The sequence below is a fragment of the Pseudophryne corroboree genome, chromosome 4 (genome assembly GCF_028390025.1).
Source record: "Pseudophryne corroboree isolate aPseCor3 chromosome 4, aPseCor3.hap2, whole genome shotgun sequence".
Classification (NCBI taxonomy): Eukaryota; Metazoa; Chordata; class Amphibia; order Anura; family Myobatrachidae; genus Pseudophryne; species Pseudophryne corroboree.
Genome location: NC_086447.1, coordinates 507,530,024 through 507,546,088, shown reverse-complemented (window position 1 = coordinate 507,546,088; position 16,065 = coordinate 507,530,024). Strand labels below are relative to the sequence as shown.

General features: G+C 43.5%; 1 protein-coding gene across 1 annotated transcript in view; it reads right to left on the bottom strand.

Annotated features, from left to right (window-relative positions):
• The window catches only part of RFX6 (regulatory factor X6), an 83,406-nt gene extending 69,952 nt beyond the window's left edge, over nt 1-13,454 (bottom strand). Inside the window, exons 1-5 of the mRNA XM_063919333.1 lie at nt 13,437-13,454; nt 11,519-11,626; nt 7,891-7,968; nt 7,696-7,809; nt 7,563-7,612 (exon numbers count right to left, since the gene is read on the bottom strand). Coding sequence (XP_063775403.1) covers nt 7,563-7,612; nt 7,696-7,809; nt 7,891-7,968; nt 11,519-11,626; nt 13,437-13,454 — 368 coding nt within the window. The remainder of the gene's footprint in view (nt 1-7,562; nt 7,613-7,695; nt 7,810-7,890; nt 7,969-11,518; nt 11,627-13,436) is intronic.
• Nucleotides 13,455-16,065: the final 2,611 nt, after the last annotated feature.

Sequence of the window (16,065 nt, the reverse complement as noted above, 5' to 3'; positions counted from 1 at the left end):
AACCCTGAGATACTACCTGCAGAATCCAGGGGTCCACCTGTGAGCAAGCCCACTGTGTGCTGAAATTCTTGAGTCGACCCCCCACCGCTCCTGAGTCCGCTTGTAAGGCCCCAGCGTCATGCTGAGGGCTTTGCAGAACCCTGGGAGGGCTTCTGTTCCTGGGCAGGGGCTGCTTGCTGCCCTCTCTTACCCCTTCCTCTGCCCCGAGGCAGATATGACTGTCCTTTTGTCCGCTTGTTCTTATAGGACCGAAAGGACTGCGGCTGAAAAGACGGTGTCTTTTTCTGTTGGGAGGGGGTCTGAGGTAAAAAGGTGGATTTTCCGGCAGTTGCCGTGGCCACCAGATCCGATAGACCGACGCCAAATAATTCCTCCCCTTTATACGGCAATACTTCCATATGTCGTTTGGAATCCGCATCACCTGACCACTGTCGCGTCCATAAACTCCTTCTGGCAGATATGGACATCGCATTTACTCTCGATGCCAGAGTGCAAATATCTCTCTGAGCATCTCGCATATAAAGGAAAGCATCCTTTAATTGCTCTATAGTCAATAAAATACTGTCCCTATCCAGGGTATCAATATTTTCAGTCAGGGAATCCAACCAGACGACCCCAGCACTGCACATCCAGGCTGAGGCGATGGCTGGTCGCAGTATAACACCAGTATGTGTGTATATACTTTTTAGGGTAGTTTCCATTCTCCTATCAGCTGGATCCCTGAGGGCGGCCGTATCAGGAGACGGTAACGCCACTTGTTTTGATAAGCGTGTGAGCGCCTTATCCACCCTAGGGGGTGTTTCCCAGCGCGCCCTAACCTCTGGCGGGAAAGGGTATAATGCTAATAACTTTTTTGAAATTAGCATTTTTCTATCTGGGTTAACCCACGCTTCATCACATACATCATTTAATTCCTCTGATTCAGGAAAAACTACAGGTAGTTTTTTCACCCCCCACATAATACCCCTTTTTGTGGTACTTGCAGTATCAGAGATATGCAAAGCCTCCTTCATTGCCGTGATCATATAACGTGTGGCCCTACTTGAAAATACGTTTGTTTCATCACCGTCGACACTAGATTCAGTGTCTGTGTCTGGGTCTGTGTCGACCGACTGAGGTAAAGGGCGCTTTACAGCCCCTGACGGTGTCTGAGACGCCTGGGCAGGTACTAACTGGTTTGCCGGCCGTCTCATGTCGTCATTTTTGTAATGTGCTGACATTATCACGTAATTCCATAAACAAAGCCATCCATTCCGGTGTCGACTCCCTGGGGGGTGACATCACCATTATCGGCAATTGCTCTGCCTCCACACCAACATCGTCCTCATACATGTCGACACACACGTACCGACACACAGCAGACACACAGGGAATGCTCTTATCGAAGACAGGACCCCACTAGCCCTTTGGGGAGACAGAGGGAGAGTTTGCCAGCACACACCCAAGCGCTATAATATATATGGGAACAACCTTATATAAGTGTTGTTCTTTATAGCAGCTTAAATATATCAAAATATCGCCAAAAAAATGCCCCCCCTCTCTGTTTTACCCTGTTTCTGTAGTGCAGTGCAGGGGAGAGTCCTGGGAGCCTTCCTCACAGCGGAGCTGAGCAGGAAAATGGCGCTGTGTGCTGAGGAGAATAAGCTCCGCCCCCTATTTCGGCGGGCTTTTCTCCCGTAGTTTTAGATAACTGGCATGGGTTAAATACATACATATAGCCTCAATGGCTATATGTGATGTATTCTTTTGCCATAAAGGTATTAAATATTGCTGCCCAGGGCGCCCCCAGCAGCGCCCTGCACCCTCCGTGACCGCTTGGTGTGAAGTGTGTGACAACAATGGCGCACAGCTGCAGTGCTGTGCGCTACCTTCATGAAGACTGAAGAGCCTTCTGCCGCCTGTTTCCGGACCTTCAATCTTCAGCATCTGTAAGGGGGGTCGGTGGCGCGGCTCCGGGACGAACCCCAGGGTGAGACCTGTGTTCCGACTCCCTCTGGAGCTAATGGTGTCCAGTAGCCTAAGAATCCAATCCATCCTGCACGCAGGTGAGTTGAAATTCTCTCCCCTAAGTCCCTCGATGCAGTGAGCCTGTTGCCAGCAGGACTCACTGAAAATAAAAAACCTAAAAACTTTTTCTAAGCAGCTCTTTAGGAGAGCCACCTAGATTGCACCCTGCTCGGACGGGCACAAAAACCTAACTGAGGCTTGGAGGAGGGTCATAGGGGGAGGAGCCAGTACACACCACCTAATCCTAAAGCTTTATTTTTGTGCCCTGTCTCCTGCGGAGCCGCTATTCCCCATGGTCCTGACGGAGTCCCCAGCATCCACTTAGGACGTTAGAGAAAGAGGTTTAGGGTTAGGCTGCGGGTGGAGGAATTAGAATAAGGTTGTGGGCATGGGACGGTTGGGATTACATTATGGGGGGGGGGGGGATTTTAGGGTTAGGCACTAGAGGGAGGGTTAATGATATGAGTTAGAGTTAGGGTTTGGACATACTGCCGCAAATGCCTCTGAATCCACTAGAAATTATTATCAGCTGACCCCCATTGACTAGGACATACCACTACTCTGAATGTTGAACAACAAGTGTCGTCCAACAATCAATGCAACTGCACCCTGCATGACTGTACCTGGTGCCTGAGGATATGGCAGGGGGTATTGCCTGGCCACTCTAACTGTATTTAAAATACCATAACTGACTGATCACTGCTCCTGATTGACATGGGGCAAGTTTGTTATCAATGAAAAGAACTGACTAACTAGTATGAACTTAATATTAAAAATCAGTTTGGTGGTCAAATCTTAGGAAGGTAAGTCAACAATAAGGCTATCTTTATATGAAATGTCATATAATTAATACTATAAAATACAATGGTATTTTCCGTGTGATTATGGCCTTGGAACATGTTGTATGTATGCCTACACTGGTTCGTTATAAAATATTGCTAGTTGGGAGGCCTGCACTGGCATCCTGACAGTGAAGATCCTGACATTGGAGGGGACCGCAGATAATATCTAACATATCTGATGTAAACCATTTTAATACATATTGGGAATTTTTCATTTTTTATATATCCTGCCTACAATACAAAAATGCATAATTGGCTAGCATCACAGATATCACAAGGAGGGTGCTGGACACACCCAGGTGTTATCATCAGATTGGGTGACACCAAAATGCCAGCTCCACTGCAGTGACAGGAGCCAGGTGCTTCAGTGTGACATTATCCTGCAGCAACCAGCTCCTGTCAATGAGTAGGAGACAGCATTGCAGACAGTAATCTCAGGGGGGAGCACAGCACCTTCGTGGATGCTGGCATGCTCGCAGAGTGAGGTAATCAGGGGCTTCCCACTAGGCCGCACCTTGCAGTGACAACAGTGGGGGGATTCCGCTAGGTCATGTTCCTTCAACAAGGCCACGTCCTTTTTCCAGACCAGGGGGATACTATTGGTCACACCGTATGTCACCAACCCAGGTGCCGTCACTGGGTATCAAGTGGCTCAAGAGATAGATCTTTAAAAGAGACTATAGGGGAAATATATAAAAAAAACTGTGACAGACATAAAGTAGGGAAGTTGCCCCTATGATCCAGCTTATAGTTTATAGCTATCATTTATATAGGATAGTCTTGAAAATGACAGGTACAAGTTGATTAGTTACTATGGGTGACAACATCCTCTCTCAAAGGTTTAATAAATCTCCCCTTGGCTCAAATGTATTAAGCCTGAAAAAGTGATAAAGTGGAGATGTATAAAGAGTGATAAATGACTAGCCAATCAGCTCCTAACTGGCATTTTTGAAACACAGCCTGTGACGGGATCAGTATGATTTACCAATGGATGGGATGCCGGTGGTCAGTATACCAACAGCGGCATGCCGTCCATCAGAATCCCGACAGCCCCCCATTAAGGCCCCTAACCCTCCTCTTCCCCCTACACTAATCCTCCCTTGTAGGGGCCTAACCCTAACCGTCCCCGGTGGTACCTAACCCTCCCTGCTTGGTGCCTAACCCTAACTCTCTCTTCCCCGCTGCCTAAACTTAACCCTCCCCACTTGATGCCTAACTCTAACCTCCCCTTCTATGTGCCTAACCCTAACCCTACCTCCTCGTTCCCAAACCTAACCTTCCCATCCCTAACCCCCCTTCTCCTGCCTAAACCTAACCTCTCCCCGTAGGCAGGAGGGCAGTGTGTCCCACTGTGAGGATGATCAGGATGCTGGATGTTGGTAATTAGATGCTGGCAACCCAAGAGGCGTCGGTATTTTGATGCCGGCATTGCGTCCTTCCTCGGTAACCCGGCATCGGTATACTGAATGCTGGGATCCCGTATGTTGGTAAAGCTAACTGCCTCCCCCTGTGACATGGCAGTTAGGAAGCTGATTGGCTGATACTTTATCACTCTTTATTCATCTCCACCTTATCACTTTTTAAGGCTTAATACATTTGTACATTTGGGCCAAGTGAAGTGCAGCTCGGAGTTGGCACTAAAACTGTGAGAGCCAGTATATTAGTGATGTGATGTATGAAGGTGTGTTGTTGAGGTCTTTGTTGGTAGGAGGGGTAATTTGAGCTTTCTGTATTTCTGGAGTGCACAGTTTTCTGCAACACAGTGCAGCAGAAGTAGAACAGTGAGAGACCTTGTTGCATCTAGAAAATAAATAAATGGGTGTTTAGTTAATGTGTCTATTAATGCAAAAACTGATCATACCAGCAACTGCCACTGGGATTTGCCAAGCTCCCAATAGTGGAAACAAGAGTAAAGCATGTGTGTGCAGCGCTTGTTGATGCATAAGAAATATTTGTAGATGGGAGATACAGGTGAAGGGAATGGCAGACAGGAGGTTGCAATTGTCAAGACTGGTGATTATAGTGATTGGATAATAGTTTTGGGAGCAAAAAAGGTTGAGGCAACAAAGACTAAGGAGGTCATTCCGACCCGATCGCTTACTGCAGTTTATCGCAGCGCATCGATCGGGTCGGAATTGCACATGCGCCAGCGCCGCAGTGCGCTGGCGCATGCCAGGCGGCCGAAGACCATCGTTCAGTAGCGATCGCCTCTGCCTGATTGACAGGCAGAGGCGGTCGCAGGGCAGGAGGGGGCTGGACGGCGGCGCTGTCTGGCCAACGCAGGCGTGGCCGGACCGTTGGGGGGGGGCGGGCCGCGGCGGCTGCGTGACGTCTCACGCAGCCTCTGCGGCCAGTGGCAGCAAAAATCAACTCTCGGCAAGCCGCAGGAGCTGCGCTGGCCGGGAGTTACTCCACAAATACAAAAGCATTGCCACTGTGCAATGCTTTTGTATTTGTGCGGGGGGGGGGGGGGGGGCAGGCGGACTGACATGCTTGGCGGACTAGCCCTGTGCTGGGCATCCCCCCCCCCCATGTCAGGGAAGATGATCGTAGCTGTGCTAAATTCAGCACAGCTACGATCAACTTGGAATGGCCCCTTACATTCGAAGAATAAAACATACAGTAGAACTCAGGGAACTTGGGAGATTTGGTAATTATGGTATCAGTGCAGTAAAAAGCTATCATTGTGTTATCTCTGGCCTCTGTTTACCATTTTAGTGCAACCTATTGCATTCATAATTTAGGAGTTGGCATGTGCATAAATACAACTAAAGAATCATGCATAAAGTTTGTTATATACTGAATTTCCACCAATGGGAATACATTAATTGATCAGTCTTTCCCAACCACCATCCTCAAGGCACATCAAAAGTCCAGGTTTTAAGGAAAGAATTGATTTAACAATCTGTGCTCGAGCATGGATATCACTAAAACCTGGACATTTAGTGTGCCTTGATGACCAAGATTGGGAAACACTGAAATAGGTCCTTTGCAAAAGATGTCCTCTTGCTATACAAAATGTTGCATGGAGGGATAAATAACCTCAATAGTTTTAATTGCCTCCAAATGTTCATTATTTACAAAAATTGATGGATTGTGTAGCAAAGTAAATGCATTCAGTCTCTCTCTATAATATTGGTACAGTAAGATAAACTAGTATACTTTTTTTGCATTGGGTATGAAATGCCTGCCATAAAATTAGCAGACCGCAGCTTTCCGATGGTGGGAATACCAACAGGGGAAAGGTAAGTAAACGTATCCTTCCCCAATGCTCTCGTAACCCTAACCCTCCCTACCCTCAGCTGAAACCCAACCCTCCCCACATGCAGCCTAACCCTAACCCACCCCAGAGGTATCTAACCCTAACCAAGGTTGTCTTTATGTATGGGCTCAATAGGCAGTTGCCCAAGGCTTAGTCTGATAGGTGAGGGTCTTCTTTTTCCAGTGGTGTTAGATTTTTGAAAATCGGTGAAATATCTCAGGTTCTTTCTGACTAGGAGTTTTTCTGAGGGTATACTGCAATAGCTCTTCCCTTTTGGTGGACACTGGCAGGCTTTACTATGCCCAGAACCAGCGTTATAAGCCTTCCAGCACTGGTCCCCTGTTCCAGATCCACATGCCTGATATGCAGTTTCATATTTTCGTCGGTGGATTGCTCTGGCCTAAACTCATATTCCCAAGTTCCGAGTACCTCCTGAAAGGTGGGACTCTAGTTTTTTTTCCTATTGAAAGCTAAGAAATCTTTATCCACTAACTGGAGATATCTGCAATCAACCAAGCTGCCATCCTAATGGAAAATTATGAATATTAAGCCCAATCCACTATCCACTCCTCCCCTGCATATTAAAAACCCCTACCACCCTGGAAGTCATGTACTGGGGGCCCTTCATTCAGCCCAATGCCCCCTTCTACAGTTTAGTGTTCTCCCTCCTGTCCCATCTCCCACCATCTGTGCAGTAAATGAGTAATTAGCAGAAATTACTGCATCAGGTCCTACATGCTGAGCGGCAGATAGAACACCCTAACGCCCGTGGGACATCAAAGCTGCCGCTGCTAGCACCCCCTGCTGGAGGATGGGTAGGGGCCTCAGTGCATTGCTTTGCCCAGGTGCATACACTGCTGTTAAGAAGTCCCTGACCCTAACCCCCCCCCCCCTTCCACAGCCAAAACCTAACCCCCACTTCCCGCAGCCTAATCCTCCCCCACGCAGTCTAAACATAAATGATCCCGTGGTTTACCTCTTTGGTGGCACGGCACACACTCACTCACTCAGAATCCTGGCTATCAGGATCCCGGTGGTGGATTTATAAACCTTGTCAGGATGCCAGTGCCGGCATTCCTGGCAGTTTCAGGATTCCTGCATCGGCATTTCGACAGTCTGACCAAATCCCCTTCTTTTTCTAACCTTAATGCTAACCTTAATGCAACTTAATATGTGTTTTCCTGAAAATGTTGTATTGCATATGTTCTAATATACATACAGATACTGTATAGCCCACGATATATATATATATATATATATATATATATAATGTGGGAAGGGGTATTATAGCATGGGCTATCTCTGGATTTAATCTTGTCAAGCCCCTACCCCACATGGCATGCACCTTATGTCCCTATTGAAAATAAATGAGGGGTTGGAGGTGCCAGTTCTCTCTCTGGCACAGGGCATCAAAATGTCTAGTTACGGCTCTGGATCTCTTTTCTCTTTACCTTTCAGGCATTTCCTGCATTGTTGCAGGTATAAGGACATCTGTGAGAACCTAAAACAAACATAAACAATCATTTACATTCTTAAAGATCCCAATGAGGTTACTGAAAAGAAAAAGAAAAAGCAACAGCCTACCTTGTAAAGGATGGAGTCACAAACACAAAATATATCTATAATTATAGGATTTTCAAGCAGTGGCAGCAGATGATCTGGCATTCCTTGCCAAAAATGCAACAAAAAGTGCTGGATCTAAAACAAAAGTCAGACATACAGTAATTAATGTTCCCCTGGACAGAAATAAAATGCTGAATTGCTGAAAGGCATAAATACCTCCTCAAAATTCCCATTGATTGCATTGTCAAGTATACACTGACAGTGGGTTTTATACATCATGATCAGTGTGTCCACCTGCAAAAGGTATCAGAAAATGTTGAATAAATGTACAATTCCACTTCTACAGACATTTTAGACTGCTTCACAGAAAATGATATGAGGACTGAACATGAACATAGTAGATTTTTACTTTATTTTAAATAGCTTGACGCAGTGACAAATTTGGCACATATTCAATCAAAACATAATCCCTCCCTCCCCCTCCAGCAATCAACTTTCCCAGTATGCCTACTGCAGGCTTCCATCCAGCTAGCAGCTCATTCCTCTTGATCAGCAAACCCCCAATACAACAAACTGCTCTTACTTCAAACAAGAGATTAGCCACTCTAGTTATCAAATTATACACTCAACTTCACAGATTTTTCTAGATAATTAACCCTATTATCTTCTTCCTCACCAAAATGAATGTCTGGTAGACACACTACATCAGTGGTTCTCAAACTCGGTCCTCAGGACCCCACACAGTGCATGTTTTGCAGGTAACCCAGCAGGTGCACAGGTATATTAATTAATCACTGACACATTTTAAAAGGTCCACAGGTGGAGTTAATTATGTCACTTGTGATTCTGTGAGGAGACCTGCAAAACATGCACCATGTGGGGTCCTGAGGACCGAGTTTGAGAACCTGTGCACTACATCATTCCAGCAATAAATCCTTTGGTTATCTCATGTAAACATCTGCCCCCTCCCCCACCACCCACAAATATAATCCAATATCTCCAGTCCGACAATGTAAATAACTTTAACTCTTATTTTCAGCACCATAGAGCTCTGATGCTTTAGCAATTTTCTCTGCTTATTTTCGTTTCCATGAAACTCGTTTTTCACTTGTAACAAACTCTGATTCTAATGTTGGAGATTCCTCAGCTCTCTGAGAAAACCACCAGATACATGAATATCTGGCCATACTCCATGCAGCCATCAAACTCCAACACTAACTTCCAAAAGAGGAAGCTCCAAATATTCCAATAACTTCCAATACTTCCAAGAACTTCCAAAAGCAGAAGTCTTTTTCTGTTCTGATGCAACTATTTCCTCTACAGAAAAAAAAAACAAAACAGGAAACCATCCATCACTGGTTCTGCTTACTAGGCAATCCCCTCATAACCTCAATAAATTCTCTTGAAAATTAGAAATTGGTTGCACATATTCTAACAGCCGATGAGTGCCTAATAGGCAAATATACTGGAAAATCCTTTGCTCGCCATCACTATCCAAACTTACTAAACAAATTTAGGACATAGTGGCCAAGGAGGAAATAATTGAATTTACTTTCTTAATAGAGTCCACACATTGTTACAAAAGACTGGATACTTGAACTTGCAAAGTTCCATAGAGAGCTTCTGAACTAATTGAAAATGTACAGTAGCTGCCTTGGACTTGCTTGTAGTCAAGGGAAACTCCAGTTCTATTAGGGTGAGACTCCTAGAGCCCTCAAGAGGAGTTTACCATTAGCAACTCCCCCGCTGTTCCCTTAGCACTTGTTGTGCACACCGGTACTTAGGGATCCCCCTGGACTTTATTCCTCCAGCAGTAGGAGCTCACCCAATAGACCAGAGAATCCAGATTAGACAGTATAAAAGACTGAGGAAAGGAGATCCACTAGTGTCTTGGAGACTAGAACACAATCCTGATGGGACTCCAGTACCGCTGGGTCCAACGTAATCCGCCCATACCAGAGGTTTCAGAGAGGTGTTGAAGGCTGTTGGCAAATGTTGACAGATAGTAGTCAGGAACTTCTGCAGCCTGGCCATGGAGGACAACAGTAGTCCATCAGACATGTCAGAGCAGAAGTTGCCTGGATTTACAGGATATCAGCAGACAGGAATGGTATGCCGGATTAGTCATAGCTTGGCCTTGTAAAAAGCTTGCACCAGACATACTGGATTGACCGTGGGCTTGTATTTGCAGAATATTAACAGATAGACCAGGTAAACAGAATTAACCCAAACTTGGCCTAGCTGGATGTTAGCTGGCAGACCAGGTCTGCAGGATTGGTTGAAGCTTGACTTGCAGGGTATAAATTGACAGACCAGGATTAGCTGGAGAGTGGACTTGTAGGATATTAACTGACAGACCAGGTGTGCAGGTTCAGCTGAAGTGCAGACATGTAGGATATAAGCTGACAGGCCAAGTTTGTGGGTTCAACTGAAGTGCGGACTTGCAGGATATTAGTTGACAGGCTAAGTTTGTGGATTCGGCTGAAGTGCAGACTTACAGGAACTCAACAAGCAGACCAGGTTTGCAGGATTGGCTACAGCAGACAAAGGGGCCAGGAAGATCCTTTATAACACAGAGCGACAAGAGCTGCCGCAGTAACTGAGGACTATAACTGGCAAGGCTAGACAGGAGTGTCAGAGAGATATAGAGAAGGAGAGACAATCCGGAGGCCCATTGGAATAGACTCCCTCCAAATGACACATTCTGTGCAGCTGGAGCATCGCACGTCCCTCCAGCTGGCCCAAAATCCCCCGTAGCCGCTTTGATGTCCTGCTCGCTTAGCAACAGCTGGGACTAGCGCTGAGCTGCAGGAACAGCTCGTGACACACATGCAATCAGTATGCAAACAATGGTGGTTCTTCATTTTTGCTTCTTGATTCTCATCTTATCTCATGTATTGTGGAAAGCCTCCCAATACCCAAATAGTTCTTTAGTCCCTCAATGTTAACTACTCCATTTATTCAACAATTTGTGCCATCCCCTTAATCCTACTATTATTTATTGATTATGACATGATTTTCCTCTCCTAACACTGTAATATTTTAAAACCCCTACCATTTTTTCCATTTTATTTCGACTAACTTAACCCTGATCCACTTTACAATTAAATTCCTTTTTTACAATATCCTATAAATTTCACTTTAGAAATGAAATGGATCAAATAATATTGAACTCACAAATGCAAATATCAAACTCACAATTAAGTAAATATTTAGTGAAACATTTCCTTCACCAGTACGCAGTACAGGTTGAGTATCCCATATCCAAATATCCAAAATACGGAATATTCCGAAATACGGACTTTTTTGAGCGAGAGTGAGATAGTGAAACTTTTGTTTTTTGATGGCTCAATGTACACAAACTTTGTTTAATACACACAGTTATTAAAAATATTGTATTAAATGACCTTCAGACTGTGTATATGAAACATAAATGAATTGTGTGAATGTAGACACACTTTGTTTAATGCACAAAGTTATAAAAAATATTGTCTAAAATTATCTTCAGGCTGTGTGTATAAGGTGCATATAAAACATAAATGCATTCTGTGCTTAGATTTAGGTCCCATTGCCATGATATCTCATTATGGTATGCAATTATTCCAAAATACGGAAAAATCCGATATCCAAAATACCTCTGGTCCCAAGCATTTTGGATAAGGGATACTCAACCTGTATCTGTATTTATTTGTTGAAATCAAAGCCTATCATTGATTAACAACATTTCATTTGGACTATAAAACAAACTCTATAAATCAGACACTTGTATTTTCATTGATATAGTAGCATTTTGGAAGGCTTAGATAAGGGAAAGATGGTTGTTAGCAATAAAATGTACTCCTACCTTTTCTTTGGACAAACATCCTTGTAAAACAAGATGCTGAGCACTAGGGAATTCAGGAAGCAGAGTTCCAGTCTTTGAATTAAGAGAATATTTTCTAGTGAAGCCTCCCTGTCAAATACAAAGAATATTTAATTGTGAGTTCCGTTCTAATGTTTTTGCATATGATTGTTGCCATAAGTTACTAAATGGTCTATTTACTAAGCCGTGAATGGAGATAAAGTCAACAGAGATAAAGTACCAGCCAAGCAGCTCCTAACTGCCATGCCACAGGCTGTGTCTGAGAAATGACAATTAGGAGCTGATTGGCTGGTACTTTATCACTGTCCTCTTTATTTCCATCCAAGGCTTAGTAAATAGACCCCATAAATACAAACTGAAGCAATGATTTTACTAGTACCCCTTTTCCACCCATGTCAGCCCCCTTTCCAGTTGCAGTCACCATCCCGGCACATTGCCGGGTTGGTGATGCTGCCCGTGATGCGGCGGGAGAGGCCCTAGGAGGTCACATTATTTCCCAGTGCCGCCGTTCCATACACTGTGAACAGAAGCTGGGTTGCACCGTTTACCGGGTTGAACCCGTGTTCAATCCTGCAAGCAACCCGAGTTGGAATACCGGGTCACTCGACCCAGATTATTCCAACTCGGATCTTTTATACCAATCAGCAACACAGGTTATGCACGCTTATGTGCAATAACCCATGTTATATGCTGATTGGTGTAAAAGGGGTATTAGTAACACTTTACTTTCCTTGTTTTTTTTTTAATATGGCTACTTTTATACACTAGTATGTTGCGCTGTTACAACATTGCACATTATTGTAAGCAAGTAATGTCAGCAGGACAAAACTGTATTAACTAGATGAAATGATAGAATAGGCATCTGACATATTAGAACCATGTGGTGATCAGTATCTGCCAGGTCAGCAAAGGAACTTCTGCATGTGCTAAGTAAATATGATGACATTTCACTAAAATTGCTTACTTCTTTAAGGATGTATGGAAAGTTCATTGGCATCAAGTATCTTATTCAAATAAAGTGCTAATGTCAATAACTGAAATTATGTATTCTCCGTTAAGCTCTGCATAATATGTTTGTACTAACTACATACAGTAACTGTAATCTCCTATTATTAGATATTATAAAATGTAGGCAACATTTCAAAAACCTCTGTTATTTGAGGTGTGACCACATTCCATGTATGTACAAATCCCTGGGAGGGAATGCCACGTTGTTGCCTATGGCCTTCTTTTAACAATATTCTCATAGAAGGCTCCAAGTGTACCCCGCGGCTTGTGCATCAGCCAGTGAAGGTCAAAGGCAAAGGCCAACTTGCATTTGTACATGCATAACGGTGCTATTAACTCTGCTATGCATGCAATAAGTGGTGGGATACTGTATATGGCATAAGAAATGCTATGTTTTTTTATATATATATCCTGCCATGGGACAGCCATCGGTGGAGTGTTTATGAGTTCTACATCAGTGATGTCATTCATTTATTGTCATCTACCCATCATCCTTCTCTCAGTAAGGAACACCCCAATCCTCACAGTTCCACCCATCAGAAAGTGTATATTTACAGACAACAGCATCATGGAATACAAAGTCCGAAGAATTTTGACACTGCAATTTAGATTTGACATCAGACATGTCCCTCCCAAATCTTAATCATTTTGTACATTTAAAATCTGGTACACCTGCATTTTAACATGGTTTTGCCAAGGCACAAAGTTATGTTTATATATATATATATATATATATATATATATATATATAGAAAAGGAACCAATGGAGGCACTCAGAAAGAAAAAGACGACACACCGCTGGATAGGTCGACGTTTCAGGGACGGATCCCTTTTATCAAGACACGACCAGCATATACAAAAAGACAAATATTTATACAAGAACATGACTCACCAAACACCCATCAAGCATAGCTTATGTCGCATTGCAATTATAGACATATCATATATAGCGCTACGGTTGTCATCATTTGTATGGTCAGGAGCGTATTACTAGCGGTGATGTTCCTCATTATCTGTATAACTGTTTTTGTGTGTTATTTTTATTTATGTGCACAACTTGTTTGTTTAGGTTGCCTGGCAACCGCACTCTGACACGGGCTAGCCGCGCCCCCTACCCGACTGACAATGATTCCCGGCGCTTAGTCACGCAGGTGAAGTCATCGCAACTCGGCAGGAAGCGGCGGCCTGAGATCCACGACGGGTGTTTGGTGAGTCATGTTCTTGTATAAATATTTGTCTTTTTGTATATGCTGGTCGTGTCTTGATAAAAGGGATCCGTCCCTGAAACGTCGACCTATCCAGCGGTGTGTCGTCTTTTTCTTTCTGAGTGCCTCCATTGGTTCCTTTTCTGCATGCTCTGCGAGAGGTTGTGCACCAGAACAAGCTGTTTGAAGTTGGTTAGTGAGTGCCGGACAAAGGGTATCGTTATATATATATATATATATATATGAAGAAAATGTTTTTATAGATCAGTGCGCTTTATCCAACGTTCGAAAGTCCCTTCCAAGGGTCGCTAGATATCACCATGCAAAAGACTTAATTAGTTGTATTGAGTCAACATCCAAAATCGTCTAGCAAGTTTTCTCAGGTTCTATGTACACCTTCCAAACTTCTTTGGTGGCAGCTCAGTTCCTCAAAAAATGACCTGGGTAGGTTTAGTCATGAATTTCTGTGGAGGTAGGGGAGAAGAACAAGCGCTATATGGTGTAGTAATTTAAGTAAATGGTAAATTATAGACACATAAATATGAGTTAAGTACCGGATGTAATCTTGAAATCAGGCCTATCCGTCTCTCTTTCCCAGTGGCTGTTCCCCACCTGTATGTCAGGAGACAAAGATCATCGCCATATAGTGTAGTACCTTCGTAAATATTTTGGGGTTCCCTCCCCTATATATCATGCGTACCAAGTCAATGCTTTAGTCAAGCATATAGGATAAGCTTTTATCCAGATAACCCAAGCAAGTCCTGTGTAGTATGCTGTTCACTCAATTTCAACAAACTGCCTTGTATAACAATTTAAAAGTTTTTTAATAAACAAATACAAAATAATAAAGTAAAAAATCTTAGCTCAGTGATACAGGCAGTAGATAGGTAGGTCAGTCTCTCAACGCGTTTCGCCTTTTAGGCTTCCTCAGGAGAATACAGAGCCACAAAATATACACATATTTATAGCTACTTTCTGTCTAGTAATGTGGTTACTTCCGGTTCACGTCATTTCCGGAACCGGAAGTTGCACTCGATCAACCTGGATCCTCAATATGATAAACATACATAAGAAATATATCAAAAACATTGGTAGGTCAGTGGTTAAGTAAGTGGGATGCATATCTCTAATACAAAACACACAAGCAGTGACTTAAGTCACCGCTTGTGTGTACTTGATTACCGGAAGTGACGTGGTTCGTACCGGCCGTGGCCGCGTCACTTCCGGTTACTTCCTACAAGCCAGCCCCAGTGACTGAAGTCTGCTCTTACATTGGCGGAAGTGACGCGTCCTTACTGCTATGTCATTTCCTGCTTCCTTCTAATGGAGTAATGCATAATAAATGGGCCTCTTTACTCACGGAAGTGACGCAAGTGCTGTCACCTCCGGTATTGCCTATAATTGTAATGTAGCAAAGGAGGAGTAGATTGGATAGTATTTTTGGTAGTATATAACAACTTGAGCACATTACATCAGTTCCCGGAAGTAGCGGCTCTAAACAGGAAGTGACGTCAAGTCCTGATAATTGTCCGTTCCGTCGCTACAGGCGGTCCGGGTGGGAAATAATACTTATTAGTGAGTACTTGTTGGTACAGCAACAAGTAAAGGGAATGGCTCAAAAACATATTTGGTGCTCAAAGTTTAATTTTTAAATACTACCGGAAGTGATGTGGACGCCGTATGCGTCCCCGGAAGTAGCAGGTACCGGTTATGACGCCGAGACCGGGCATCTATGGGTGCAATAAATTTCTTGGATACAAGTGTCTAATGACCATAGCACCTATTTATGTTTGTATATACAAACAGGGGTATATGGAAACCAACTTCAGGACATAAATACACTTTTAAAATTTGAAATCTTGTGCTTATATAAATATATAAAATCATTATTGATAAATATAGATTTAGTATCAGTCATAAAATCACTCTAAAATATATCAACATAAACATTATAAATATACATAGAAAAACAAAGCATCATATGTGTATATGACCGATATTGGTATTAATATATATTGGTTCATATCGTAGAATATAATAGATCTAACCCGGAAGTGAGGGTGAGAGGAGGAGAAGGGGATATGTAAAATATCCGATTTTGGAGACCAGAGATAAATGCATAATCTTTCCTCTAGGGGTCCCTACAAGTACTTCATAAAAAAGGGGCAATCTCATAGCCTTCATTGTGACCTTGTGGTTGGAGGGTATTTAAAGTAAAAATCCAGTACATCTCCCGTTGGGATAGTTTTCTCAGCATGTCGCCCCCTCTGGGCCCTAATTTGACGTGTTCAATGGCTCTGAATGTAAAAGTTTCCG